Here is a 13,759-nt window from a genome sequence, read left to right as displayed (position 1 = left end):
TATTTAGATCCTATGGATTCGACTTTTAAGTTTTCAGTATTATACCCATTATATTTTAAAAGTTATGTGTTCATACTATTTTTTCAATTTTAATAAATTTTTACATATAAATTTTTACTCCACGTCAAAAGTTATGAGTTTAATTGAACCCGTTTGTATAACTCTACATCCGTCCTTGCTTGAGCCGAGGGTCTCTCGAAAACAACCTCTCTATCTGCACAAGACAGAAATAAGTTTTGAATACACATTATCCTCCTCAAATCCCATTTGTGAGATTATACCTAAGTTATTATTATTATTTCATATTATAATCTGAATATCTTCCCTCCACCTGTTGATGCAAGTATGGTCCTCATCTTATTCGGATTATAAGGTACATAATTAAATATTTTGGGATAGAGATCAATTAAAAAAAGTAGGGGAGCTCTTTTTCTACGAAAATGGAGCCTGCCATGTTTGAAACTTTGAATTTTGTTATATACAAAGTTTGAAACTCTGACTTGTGTGTTGGCCACATGTCAAGATCTTGAATATTAAAGAAGTTAAGGAAAAAGAATAAAGTTGCAATTCTATTTATAGAACCTTAACTAAGCCATTTAAGCTAAACTAGTTTCTGTTCTACCACCTTCACAAGGTAGGGGTTAAATTTGTGCAACTACTGTCCTCCCTATTCGTTTCGTAGTTGTTGTTACTGTTATAGTTTCTGTTCTAAACTTATTAACAACTTGAACTTCGTTTCACAGCATAAGAATGGAGAATGACGAGGTGATTCTATTGAATTTTTGGCCTAGTATGTTTGGAATGAGAGTAAGGGTTGCACTAGCTGAAAAGGAGATCAAATATGAATACAAGGAAGAAGACTTGTTTACTGCTAAAAGTCCTTTGCTTCTGAAGATGAATCCAATCCACAAGAAAATCCCAGTTTTAATTCACAATGGAAAAACTGTTTGTGAATCTCTTATTGCAGTTGAATATATTGATGAGGTGTGGAATGACAAAGCTCCATTGTTACCCTCTGATCCTTATGAGAGAGCACAAGCTAGGTTCTGGGCTGATTACACTGACAAGGTAAATCTTAAAATTATGTTACCTTACCATGTCCTTAAAACAAATTGTTACCCTCTGATTGCGACGGAGTATTGTTAGTAGCATAGTGGTATTGTTAGTAGCAGAGTGGCCTTGCTGCCACGATCCACCGAAATTATCCCTTTGTCGCTCCGATTCGTCAAAAAAAAAAAAACACTCTTATCCTTTGCTTGTACCTCTTTAAAATTACAATTTATTTGTAGTCCTTCTCAACATGATTATTTCTTATGTATACATCATTGGCCCGGCATTTGCCTATATAATCATTAGTCGGACGGGTGGCAATTGGTTAATGACTTCTAGCGGCAGCAGAATCTATTTGATTCTCTACAAGATCGTAAAACAATTTATTCAAGACTCAATAAATCTCTTAATGTTCTCTAAAATTCTCTTCAATTCTACTCCACAATTCTCAATAATTGACGTTGGAGATAAGTTGTTAGGTGTTTACCTTGGTTTCTTATAATATTTAATTTTCCTTTCTCTTGAAAGAAGGAAAACATATAATCTCCCGTATTTGACTAGTCATTTTTCCTGGAGTAATTTTTTTTTAGATATCTATAATTTAAAAATTATTTTTTCTCATTTAGTAGCATCCAGGATATAGTGGCTAGGGGGAGAATTTGTGTGACACGAGTACCCTGTAACTTGTGTGAACCTCTCTCTATCCTTAAAATAAACTTTTTGTTATTTTGTACTCTCTTTTATATAGTGAATTACTTATCTCCACCAGTGGATGTAGGCCAACTGATTGAACTACATTAAATATTTGTATCTTTTGATATATTTCTCTTTTATTTTCTGATTTATCATTGTTGAAGATATGCTTTGCTAGCTTCCTCATTACACCTGATTATTTCGATCCTAGCACTGACCCGTAGTTGATTGCTATTCTTTGATGTGAGCACAATAGATAACTTTTTATATGGGAAATCTTGAAATTGCAGTTGTATGATTATGGGAGAAAAATATGGGCAACCAAAAGAGAGGAGTTTGAGGGAGTTACGAAGGACTTGATAGATCCACTCAAGTTACTAGAGCTGGAAGTATTGGGAGACAAGCCTTACTTTGGAGGGGAAAGCTTTGGTTTTGTGGATATTGCCTTGATTGGATTCTACTGCTGGTTTTATACATATGAGAACGTTGGCAACTTCAGCATAGAGGCCGAGTGCCCGAAACTTGCTGCTTGGGGAAAGAGATGCATGCAGAGGGAGAGTGTCTCCAAATCGGTGCCCGACCCTCATAAGATTTATGAGGTACTACTAGAATTTAGAAAGAATTATGGAGTAGAATAAACATATTAATGTGCTTCAGAATTGGAGTATGAGTAGATCTATTTTCTAGGAATAAAGACAATCGCCAAGCGCTGGCTTGTGGAGTCTCAGTATTGTTTATGTAATAAAGTGACTATTTCAAAGTAAAGTCCTATTTTATGTCATCAGGATATGAATAATGTCAACATATATGTTGTTTTTCCTTTTCATAAATTGTTGAAAGACAGGGGCTGAGTCAATATCTTGCCTTATACCTCTTCAAGTTGAGCCATTTTAATTTTGAACTAATGGTTTCCTGTTCTTGTCACCACTATTCTTAATTAAATGAAAATATGGCTGGCCAAACTCAAGGGCAAAGATAATCAAAACTAACAGAAGGATCCAATGCACTTTTTGCAGACACTAAAGAATGATAAACAACCAATTGTAGAAGCCAATTTTTCATCAATAATATTGTAGTAGAACATAGGAGAAGTGACCAAATGTCAAAAGTTTCTTTTCAGACAATTTGGAACAGCGCGAAGATGGTGTAATGGGCATCCTATATATCGATCATCATCAACTACTTAAAGCTTCAAAAAAGTTTAAAAAAAGAAAATTCTCTACAAAGATGGAAGTTATAATCAATTATGACTCATAATGTAAGCAGTGGCATACTTATCATAACATGTGATACCAGCTCTACTACAACACCTGGATAGCTGATCCCACACATCCGTATGCACTAGTTTCAACTTCTCCTTCTTTGGCGTCCTTTCCGAGTTTGAGAAACTAACTCTCTTTTGTTTTCTGTACATACAATCTTCGCACAAACCTAATTCAACATGCTTGAGGTTTGGCAACTTTTCTTTGGATGCCAACAACTTTATTCCCTTCTCACTTATATGTCCGAGCCTCCGGTGCTACAATATTGTGTCACGACCATGGTCAACTGCTGTTATAGTATCTTTCTGTATTGCGGTTGCATACAATGTTCCTTTCTTGAAGCCTCGTGCCACAACCAAATTTTCTTTGGTTATCTTCCATGATTCGTTACCGAATACTGTTGTGTATCCTTCACTGTCAATCTGGCCCATGGATATTGAGGCTAGGAACATGTCGGACATTTTGTAATTTCCATAGCATCCCTTGTTAAGTCTTTATATGGACTTCACATTTTCTGACAATATCCAAAGGTTCGTCGTCTGCTAGATAAACCTTCCCAAATTTTTCAGCAACATAATTATGCAATAATTCTGTGATAAATAGCCAACTATTGAGTTGTGTCTAATTTCTCCTCTTAAGCTCTCTCACCTACTAGGCTACTACTGTACTAGGTTCGCAGTAGTAGGTTACAGAAATTCATAATAAAACATTTTATGACACATATCAATTAAGAAAAGATGGAGATTAGAGGAATCTTCTTTTTTAATATTTTCTTAGTTGGCCTTTCCTGTACATACATAAGAAAATGTAGCCTGCCTGGGTTTGAATTTTATCGTGTTTTGGCTACATATTAGAATCTTGAATACTGAAGAAGTACTCAGGAAATATAAGAAATAAAAAGTGTGGCACTACATATGCTCTACTTATTGAATCTCCACTAAGCTAAACTAGTTTCTGTTCTATACTTGTTAACAACTTGAGCTTAATTAATTTGCCACAGCATAGAAATGGAGAATGATGGGGTCATTCTATTGGATTTCTGGGCTAGCATGTTAGGAATGAGGGTAAGGATAGCGCTAGCCGAAAAGGAGATCAAATACGAGTACAAGGAAGAAGACCTGTTAAGTACTAAAAGTTCTCTGCTTCCTAAGATGAATCCTATTCACAAGAAAATCCCAGTTTTGATTCACAATGGAAAACCTGTTTGTGAATCTATCATTGCAGTTGAGTACATTGATGAGGTTTGGAAGGACAAAGCTCCATTGTTGTTACCCTCTGATCCTTATGAGAGAGCACAAGCTAGGTTCTGGTGTGACTACATTGACAAGGTAAATCCTAATATTATGTTTTCCTTCTCTTATGTTAAAATGTATAACAAATTATTAGTATTAGAATAAAATGGATAGGAGTAGGATCGAGTAGATATAGAGGACTCATATAGCAGATCCCGTAGTTGATTGATGTTCTTTAATGTGAGTTAGCGCAACCATGGGCGTAACTACATGATCCAAAGGGGTTTAATTGAATTCACTTCGTGGAGAATTATACAATGCAAAGAGGGTAAAAATCATTTGTTTTTGTATATACATTAATTGTTGATTCCCTTTGACATAAAACTTCTACTGATGAGACGCACATCTTGCATTTTTCTAACCTTCTTGTTTGAATTCCGGCTCTGCCACTAGCACAAGCGCACAAGTGGAGCGCTGGAGCAACTGTAAAGTTGTTTCTGTGTGACCTATTGGTCACGGGTTCGAGCCGTGGAAGAAGCCACTGATGTTTGAATTAGGGTAGGTTGTGTATATCACACCCTTTAGGGTGCGGCCCTTCCTCGGACCCTGAATGAGGGATGCTTTGTGCATCGGGCTACCTCACGCCGACTAGCACAAGTACATATAAATAATTGTTTGGCACATCTTTGAAAATTGCAGATTGTAAAGTACTCAACAAAGAATACTGAATTGCACGACCTAAGAAGCTAAGGTTTGTAGAATAGACTCTGAACAGTAGAGCAGTGAGAGCTAATCGAGATTTAGAGAGAAAGAGAGAGAGAGTGATAACTTGTATAATATCTGAATGAATCCCTACAACGTTTCCCCCACCTGCTTATACCTAGTGGATCCGTTAACTGCTTTCTAACGGCCCTAACGACCTCCTTAACCGACTAACTAACTAGTGTAGTAATTGACTTATAACCCCTGTACTTATTATTCATACAAAGACACCCCTAATAGAATATAATGTAACTGATATGTAACAAATCTTCCCCCCTTAAGAGTCCTTGTCCTCAAGGACAAACTGAGGAAATTGCTGCTTGAGAGAGTGTACATCCATTCAAGTGCTATCTTCTAATGGGCAGTTGAACCATTTAACCAAGACCTGAGAATTAATCCTGGTGCCCTTTGTCACTTCCCTAGTGTCTAGAACTCTTTCTGGTTCCAGAACAATGTAACCATGTGGAGACAATGAGATAAGCAAGTCGGGAACTACAGGTTTGTCCCCCAATTGCTTCTTTAGTAATGAGACATGGAAGGTGTTGTGTATCTTGGCATCAGAAGGGAGGTCCAACTGGTAAGCAATTGTGCCTATCTTCCTTAAGACTTTAAAGGGACCAAAGTACTTGGCATTTAGCTTGTGATATGAGTGCCCTTTTAATGACATTTGCCTGTAAGGTTGTAGCTTGACATATACCATATCTCCTTCTTCAAAAGATCTATGGGATCTCTTCTTATTAGTCTGAGCTTTCATTCTTGCTTGGGCTAACTGTAGATGATGCTTCAAGAGTCGTATAGTGTTTTCTCTTGCTCGTAGGCTCCTATCAACCTCCTCCACCAAAGAGCTGTGAGTCACATACGGCAAGTGTAGTGGTGGTTTCTGACCATATAATACCTCATACGGGGTCATTATAATGGCAGAATGGTAAGTGGTATTGTACCACCACTCTGCAAGGGGAAGCCACTTTGCCCATTCCTTAGGCCTATCGCTGCACATGCCCATGAGGTACCCCTCCAAACACTTGTTCACGATCTCAGTCTGCCCATCTGATTGAGGATGGTATACAGAGGAATGGTGCAGCTGAAATCCTTGAACCTCAAATAAAGCTTGCCAGAACTTACTCATGAAAACCACATCTTTGTCACTGACTATGGTCTGTGGCAAACCATGTAACTTGTATATATGATCCAAGAAAAGTTGAGCTACTGTGGCAGCCGTATAGGGATGTACCAAGCTGACAAAGTGGGCATACTTACTCAATCGATCCACCACTACCAATATGACAGACTTATTGTGGGATTTAGGGAGTCCTTCAATGAAATCCAAATTGATATCTTGCCAAACCTTTTGAGGTATCGGATGGGGTTGTAAGAGTCCAGGATAGCTAAAATTTTCCCCTTTGCACTTCTGACAGACTTCACATTGTCTAATATGCTGGTATACATCAATTCTCATTTTCTTCCAGTAGTAAACTTGGCTCAATCTGTATAAAGTAGCATCCATACCAGAATGCCCTCCCACAGCACTATCATGAAAGGAATGCGGAATATCCTCCTTGAGAGCCTTGTCATTGCCAACAACAATTTTGCCCTTCCTGTATAAAAGCTCCTCCTGTAGCATATATATAGGAGAGGAGATGGGATTATCCTTGAGTTGAGCTATCAGTTACTGTAGGTGTGCATCTTCAGCATATGCACCTCTGATCCGTGAGGTGAAATCTGAAGTAATAGTTGATATTGTTAAGAGTTGAGCTTCTTCCATTAGGTACCTAGACAATGCATCTACTACAAGTTTTTCCTTGCATTTCTTATAGAGTATAGTGTAATCATATCCCATCATCTTAGCAACCCATTGCTGTTGACTAGGTGTTCATACTCTTTGCTCCAACAGATATTTAAGTGGCTGGTGATCAGTTTTAATGGTGAAATGTCTCCCAATCAAATAAGGCCTTCACTTGTCGATAGCTGTAACTATTTCTAACATCTGCTTCTCATAAACTGATAATGTGAGGTGTTTGGAGCCTAGTGCTTTGCTCATATAAGCAAGGGGATGATCAGCCTGCATCAGCACTGCCCCTATACCCAGCCCACAAGCATCTGTTTCAATCACAAACTCCAACGCAAAGTTTGGTAAAGCCAATACAGGTGTAGTAGTCATAGCTGCCTTAAGCTGTTCGAATGCCACAGTAGCTTCTCCTGACCATTCAAACTTGTCCTTTTTTAACAGATCAGTTAGTGGTCTAGCCATGACCCCATATCCTTTGACAAACCTCCGATAATAACCCGTTAATCCTAGGAACCCTCTGAGTTCTTTGACTGTCTTAGGCATTGGCCAGTCTTTAATCACTTGAATTTTGCTGGGATCTGCAGTCACTCCTTCTTGAGTAATGATGTGCCCCAGGTAATCTACTTTTGTCCTCCCAAAAGAGCATTTGCTGAGATTTACAAATAAGGTGTTCTCCTTCAGAATCTGAAAAGCTTGTTATAAGTGCAATAAATGGTCTGGCCACATAGTGCTATAAATGAGTATGTCATAACAAAAACACTAGTATAAACTTTCTTAGGTAACGCTGGAATATTTGATTCATTAAGCTCTGGAAGGTCGAGGGAGTATTTGTTAATCCAAATGGCATAACTACAAACTCGTAGTGGCCATTATGAGATCTGAAAGCTGTCTTCTCTATATCCTTATCAGCCATCCTGATCTGATGATAACCAAATCTAAGGTCCAACTTGGAGAAATATTTGGACCCTCCCAATTCATCTAACAGTTCCTCTATAACTCGTATAGGGAATTTATCCTTGACTGTGCATCCATTTAGCTGCCTATAATCGATACAAAGCCTCCATGATCCATCTTTCTTCTTAACCATGACAATAGGAGATGAGTATCAACACATGTACCATCTTCCCTTTGATTCCACCTTTTACCCTCATAGTCCTGTAATCCCCATCTAGAGCATGGACTGACATTTGAGGGCTCAAAGCAGATTCATCGATGGCTCCTTCCTCACTCAAACCATCATTCAACTCCCATTCTTCTTCCTCTTCCTCCACTTCCAAGAAATAGAGTTGTTTCCTTCCCCTACAGTTGTGCCCAGGAGTGAACTTTTCATCACACCAGAAACACAGACCCCTAGCCCTCTTTTCATCCATCTCAGCTGCAGAAAGTCTTTTGGCTGTCCTCATCACAGGTTTCCCACTAGAGCTAGGTAACCTGGCACCTTCAGTGAGTTTGTTCTGGTTAGTTCCTTGGTTCTGCAAGTACCCTCTTGAATTGGAATGCCACGCAGAGGTTGGGGTAGGTAGAAGAGCACTGGAGCTCCTCAACAGCATCTGACTTTGTTCCTTTTATAATTTCAAAGAGTGTTCAGCCAACTTAGCCAAACTGTATGCCTTCATTAGAGACCTTGGCAGGGGCGGCTCAAGCGCAAGCAGGCCTAAGGCGAAAGTTTAATATGGGGCCTAAGTATTTATAGGAACGTTATAATATATATTTTTATTTAAAATCTATTCTTCTAGAATCTAGCTATTGGTGCCAAGATGGTTTTGAATAACCGAATGCATATTTTCTTGTTGACATATTTATATTTTAAAAAACAATTAAACAATATGTACAGAGTAAAATTAATAAAATAATAAATAATAAATGAAAATAACACTAGAGAAAGTTAGAATGACAAGAAGTTTGAAGACTTTGATTCCAAAATATCTAGTTGTTGGAGTCTCGGAGAAAGAAAGAAATCTAATAGAAAGAACTAAGATGATGAGCATGAATAAAGAGTTGTCGAATCAAATCAAAGTGACAACTATTTTTCTACTATTTTAAGCTTTACTTTATTAATATATCTAAAAGTTTTTCTTTCTTTTTATATAAAAAGTACAAAAGTAATATATATTAAAAAAAAGAAAAACCTATAAACCTATAAAATATATATTATTCCTAAAAAATGGGCCCCCCAAAATTGCCGCCCCGGATCTTGGTCCAAAGCTGGTGAATTTTGTCCAAAGCATCTTCATGTCGCTCATTCTGTACACGAACCTGCTCCCTAATTTTGTCCATTTCTCGTCGAATTTCACTGTTCCTCGTCGTCTCCGGCATGATTTCTAGCCAATGACCGGCTGCTCTGATACCAATGTAACGTACTCAACAAAGAATACTGAATTGCACGACCTAAGAAGCTAAGGTTTTCAGAATAGCCTCTGAACAGTAGAGCAATGAGAGTTAATCGAGATTTAGAGAGAAAGAGAGAGAGTGATTACTTGTATAATATCTTTATAAAACCCTACAATGTTTCCTCCACCTGCTTATATCTAGTGGATCCGTTAACTGCTTTCTAACTTCCCTAACGACCTCCTTAACCGACTAACTAACTAGTGTAGTAATTGACTTATAACCCTTGTACTTATTATTCATACAAAGACACCCCTAACAGAATATATTGTACCTGGTATGTAACACAGATGTATGATTTTGGGCGAAAAATATGGACAACCAAAGGAGAAGAGCATGAGGAAGGTAAGAAGAAATTTATAGATTCACTCAAGTTACTGGAGCTAGAAGCATTGGGAGACAAGCCTTACTTTGGAGGGGAAAACTTTGGTTTTGTGGATATTGCCCTGATTGGATTCTACAGCTGGTTTTATGCCTATGACACCTTTGGCAACTTCAGCATAGAGGCCGAGTGCGCTAAGCTCGTCGCTTGGGGCAAGAGATGTATGCAGAGGGAGAGCGTCTCGACGTCTCTAGCTGACCCTCATAAGATCTATGAGATGCTACAAGTATTTAGAAAGAATCATGGAATGGAATAAACATACTCATGTGCTTCATAATCCATGAATGGCACTTAGTTCTGCCTCGTATATTCGTTTTTCTAGGAATAAAGACATTTCGCCTAGCTGGCTTGTGATGTATCAGTATTATTTTTTGTAATTCAGCTGCTGCTGCTTCTCATTTGGACTGAGCAGCGACTACTTAAAAGTAATATCCCACTTCATGCATTTTGGATTTGAATATTGTGAACAGATGTGTTGTTCTTCCTTTTCTGAATTCTGGTCTATTAGGTAAATATGAATTGAAAATTTCAGATAGTTAGCTGCTAGGTGATTTCTTTTGCTTAAGTTTAGGTGGATAGAGTTATCCGATACTTGTACCAGTTGGAAGCAACAAGTATCACTGGAATAGTTAAAGTCCTTGTAAACTGACCCGACATACTAAAAATGGAGTCCAGTGCACAAAGCATCCGCGCTCATCTATGGTACGGGGAAGGGCCGTGTTCACAATAGTGGCCCGGCACCACTATTGTTAAAAAAAAAAAAAAAGGAAAATGATTCAGATAGTTAGCTCTTTTTTACTAACACAAATGCTACTCCAGATTGAGATGTAATCTAGCAAAGGAAATTACTACACCATAAATTTGGAGCCTTGACTGAAATTAAGTAAAAATATAACAATATTGGCTTGACATATAGAGTGACATTCAGCACAAGGTATCCGCAACTCTTGGATTCCCTGGCCTAGCCAAGACAAGACTTGAAAATCTTGGTCCTATCGATCTAGGCAAAAGAACCTACATTTGCAAAGTAATTTTTACTAATTTAATCAGATTTTTACTCTGCCTCATTACTTGTATGAGTAAAGATGAAAACATTTAGTACTCAATTTTTTATATTTCTTGGATAACTTTAAGGAAGAAAATACTTAGAATATGCCGCCTTAGGGAAAGAATAAGACCAATGAGACTCATCCCATTCCTTTTCCTATTTTAAGTTATATACACTAATATTGTTAAGAATTTTAATTTTTCACTCTATTAATTAGTACAATTTAACCAGTTATATTAGATTTGATATGAAAAGTATATTTACTATTATAAGTCGTTTTTACCTGATATAAAATAACATATACATTGTCTGTGCACAAAATTTAAACTCTTTAAAGTATTATGCAATCTAATCTGCTAGTCGCTATCTAACAGACTAGAACTTTTTATATAACATGTCAGGTCAGAGGCGGATCTAGGATTGAAACTTAATGAGTTCAACCTTGTTGAACTAATTATACCATTAAAATTATGGGTTCAAATCTAATATTTGTTGAGATTTTAATAGATTTTTACATATATATTTATACCGCGTGGCGAAAGTTATAGATTCAGATGAATGCATAGCGGAAAGGCTAGATCCGTCCCTATGCCAGGTAGAAATTGTCACAATCTATGAAAGTCTGGCTCCAGTGCATTTCGTTAATACATAAGCTGAAATTACAAAGTTCCAGCATTTCAATAATTAGATTTATATAACCATCTATATCTATCAAATTGATCAACTAAAACTTCCTATTGTTAATAAATGAGTTTTCTTGATCAAGAAATGGCAGAGGATGAGGTGATTCTTTTGAACTTCTGGCCTAGTATGTATGGCATGAGAGTCAGGGTAGCACTAGCTGAAAAGGGTGTTAAATATGAGTACAAAGAAGAGAACTTAGGTGAAAAGAGTTCTTTACTTTTGGAAATGAATCCAGTTTACCAGAAAATACCAGTTCTGATTCATAATGGAAAACCTGTTTGTGAATCACTAATTGTAGTTCAGTACATTGATGAGGTTTGGAAGGACAAAGCTCCACTTCTTCCTTCTGATCCTTATGAAAAATATGAAGCTATATTCTGGGCTGACTATGTGGAAAAGGTAATAACATTTTCTTTCAAGAGTTTAACTTCTACCCACCGACAATGTCAAATCTTTTACACTATCAAGTTACCTAAAAGATAATTACATGAATATGTCATAAAATTTGGATCAGAATTACTTCTACAACATGTTGAAATACATTGACAGTGTAAAAGATTCTTTACGTTATTTGTATATATAAGTTAAGTTCTTCTTTCGAATAGATTATGTAGAAAGATGCTTGATAGAAATAAATTTTTCATGTGCTTATCAAAGGTCAAGTTTCCAAATAATTAGATCAAAAGTGTTGTTGCAGGCGTAGGTTCAATTGAACTCACTGCTTTCATTTTAGGCTATGTTACATACGTAACAAAACTTTAAAAATGTATATCTTGTATGGATCGCACCTAACTTTGAACTCATTAACTTTAAATTCTGCACAGGTGTTTGATTCGGGACGTAAATATGGATGACGAGAGGAGGAGAGCAGCAGACAAGAAAGAAAAACTACATAGATAGCTTAAGGATGTTAGAAGGAATTCTTGGAGATAAACCTTATTTTGGAGGAGAAAACATTGGATTCTTGGACATTGCTTTAATAGGATTCTGCAGTTGGTTTTATACATATGAGAAGTTTGGAAATTTTAATACAGAAGCTGAGACCCCAAAGCTAATTGCATGGATGAAGAGGTGCATGCAAAGGGAGAGTGTATCCAAATCTGTTGCTGAACCTCTTAAGGTTTATGACTTTGCTTTGCAGATTAGAAAGCATTGTGGAATAGTGTAGACGAATCTTCGCAAACTCGGAACTTTTGTCTGCTCTGATATCATATTTTAGCATTATGGAATAGTAGATCTGATAGGTGATTGATGTTCTTGTATGTGAGCTCAACCAGTGGTGTAGCTACATGATGGTTCAGAATCCTTTGTCAAATAATTATACTTCGAAGTTGTTACAGCAGAGACAAAGGCGACTTAAAAATAGTTTTGTCATAAGTTCAAATTCTTCGCGTAGCATTCTTGTATTTTTTAAATCCCTTTGTTAGAATTCGTAGGCGCTTTGCCACTAGCACAACATATAACTCTTCATGTGAGCTATCTTGAACCTGCACTTGTATGATTTTGGGCGAAAAACATGGGCAACCAAAGGGACATATGTAGTATTTTTCAGTAGATCTCTCTCTCTCTCTCTCTCTCTCTCTATATATATATATATATATATATATATATGTGTGTGTGTGTGTGTGTGTGTAACAATGTATTCACGTGTATATATAGGAGTAACCATAGATTACACGTAACCACCAAGCTTTGTGGTGGAATGGATAGAATCTTTCAAATCTTAACCAGAAATTTTCGGTTCAAACCTGGGTATGCAAGAAGATATTATAGGGAGCACTACCCTTTTAATGAGTATTAATTGAGACGCCAAAGCTAATTGCATGGGCAAAGAAGTGTATGCAAAGGGAGAGAGTCTCCAAATGTATTGCTGAACCCCTTGAGGTTTACGACTTTGCTTTGAAAATTAGAAAGAAATATGGAATAGAGTAAACAATTCTTGGGTGAAATATGTAATGTCTTAAACGCCCAAAATGTCTCCAATGTCTTAAACGAGTAATAGCCATGGAGAGGCAATAACTATTGTTCCTTATGTCATTTTTGATGAGCCGCCAAAATTTTAGAAGATTCGTGTCCGGTCTCTCGGGTCCATGCAGATGGCGTAGGCTATAGCATACGAAAATCTAAGAATCGGACGAAATTCAGGTTTTATGGCCCTAAAGGCCAAATAATGAGGAACGGTCATGGCGAGGCGATAACTATTGTTCTTTCGATCATTTTTGATGGGCCGACAAAATTTTAGACGCTCTGAGTCCGTTCACCCGGGGCCCATATAGATGGCGTGGGCTAATGGCATACGAAAATATGGGAATCAAGCGAAATTCTAATTTTTTGGCCCTAAAACGTCAAAAAGCGAGTAACGGTCATGGCGAGCAGATAACTATTGCTCTTTAGGTCGTTTTTGATGGGCCGCCAAAATTTTAAACGATCCAGATCCGGTTGCCCGGGCTCATGCAGACTGTGTGGGCTATA

At 37.3% G+C, this 13,759-nt stretch overlaps 2 protein-coding genes and 1 pseudogene across 4 annotated transcripts; all 3 read left to right on the top strand.

Moving 5' to 3' along the window:
* The first annotated feature begins 228 nt into the window (after positions 1-228).
* LOC107777632 (putative glutathione S-transferase parC) lies at positions 229-2,622 on the top strand. Of its 3 annotated transcripts, none has more exons than XM_016597699.2 (3): positions 229-373; positions 744-1,068; positions 2,034-2,622. In XM_016597699.2, exons 2-3 carry the CDS (start codon positions 751-753, stop codon positions 2,379-2,381), a joined length of 666 nt encoding a protein of 221 aa, XP_016453185.1. In that variant the 5' UTR covers positions 229-373; positions 744-750; the 3' UTR covers positions 2,382-2,622. The 3 variants fall into 3 exon arrangements, with proteins under 3 accessions (XP_016453185.1, XP_016453184.1, XP_016453183.1); XM_016597698.2 differs by lacking the exon at positions 229-373 and adding an exon at positions 439-634; XM_016597697.2 differs by lacking the exon at positions 229-373 and having other exon boundaries at positions 439-1,068.
* A 1,241-nt stretch (positions 2,623-3,863) lies between these two features.
* Positions 3,864-10,041, top strand: LOC107776506 (putative glutathione S-transferase). The gene is made up of 2 exons (XM_075227095.1): positions 3,864-4,333; positions 9,464-10,041. The coding sequence occupies exons 1-2, from the start codon at positions 4,013-4,015 to the stop codon at positions 9,809-9,811; spliced, it is 669 nt and encodes a 222-aa protein (XP_075083196.1). The 5' UTR covers positions 3,864-4,012; the 3' UTR covers positions 9,812-10,041.
* A 1,270-nt stretch (positions 10,042-11,311) lies between these two features.
* Positions 11,312-12,817, top strand: LOC107776507 (putative glutathione S-transferase; annotated as a pseudogene).
* The last annotated feature ends 942 nt before the right edge of the window (positions 12,818-13,759 follow it).

This window comes from Nicotiana tabacum, chromosome 12 (genome assembly GCF_000715075.1).
Source record: "Nicotiana tabacum cultivar K326 chromosome 12, ASM71507v2, whole genome shotgun sequence".
In the NCBI taxonomy this organism is placed as follows: domain Eukaryota; kingdom Viridiplantae; phylum Streptophyta; class Magnoliopsida; order Solanales; family Solanaceae; genus Nicotiana; species Nicotiana tabacum.
Note: the sequence above shows the minus strand (reverse complement) of the source record. Positions and strands in the feature narration are given on the sequence as shown.

Coding starts and splice junctions, on each gene's coding strand:
- LOC107776506 (XM_075227095.1), top strand. CDS start 4,013: ATGGAGAATGATGGGGTCATTCTATTGGATTTCTGGGCTAGCATGTTA. Junction 4,334..9,463: donor GGTGTGACTACATTGACAAG/GTAAATCCTAAT, acceptor TATGTAACACAG/ATGTATGATTTTGGGCGAAA.
- LOC107777632 (XM_016597699.2), top strand. CDS start 751: ATGGAGAATGACGAGGTGATTCTATTGAATTTTTGGCCTAGTATGTTT. Junction 1,069..2,033: donor GGGCTGATTACACTGACAAG/GTAAATCTTAAA, acceptor TTGAAATTGCAG/TTGTATGATTATGGGAGAAA.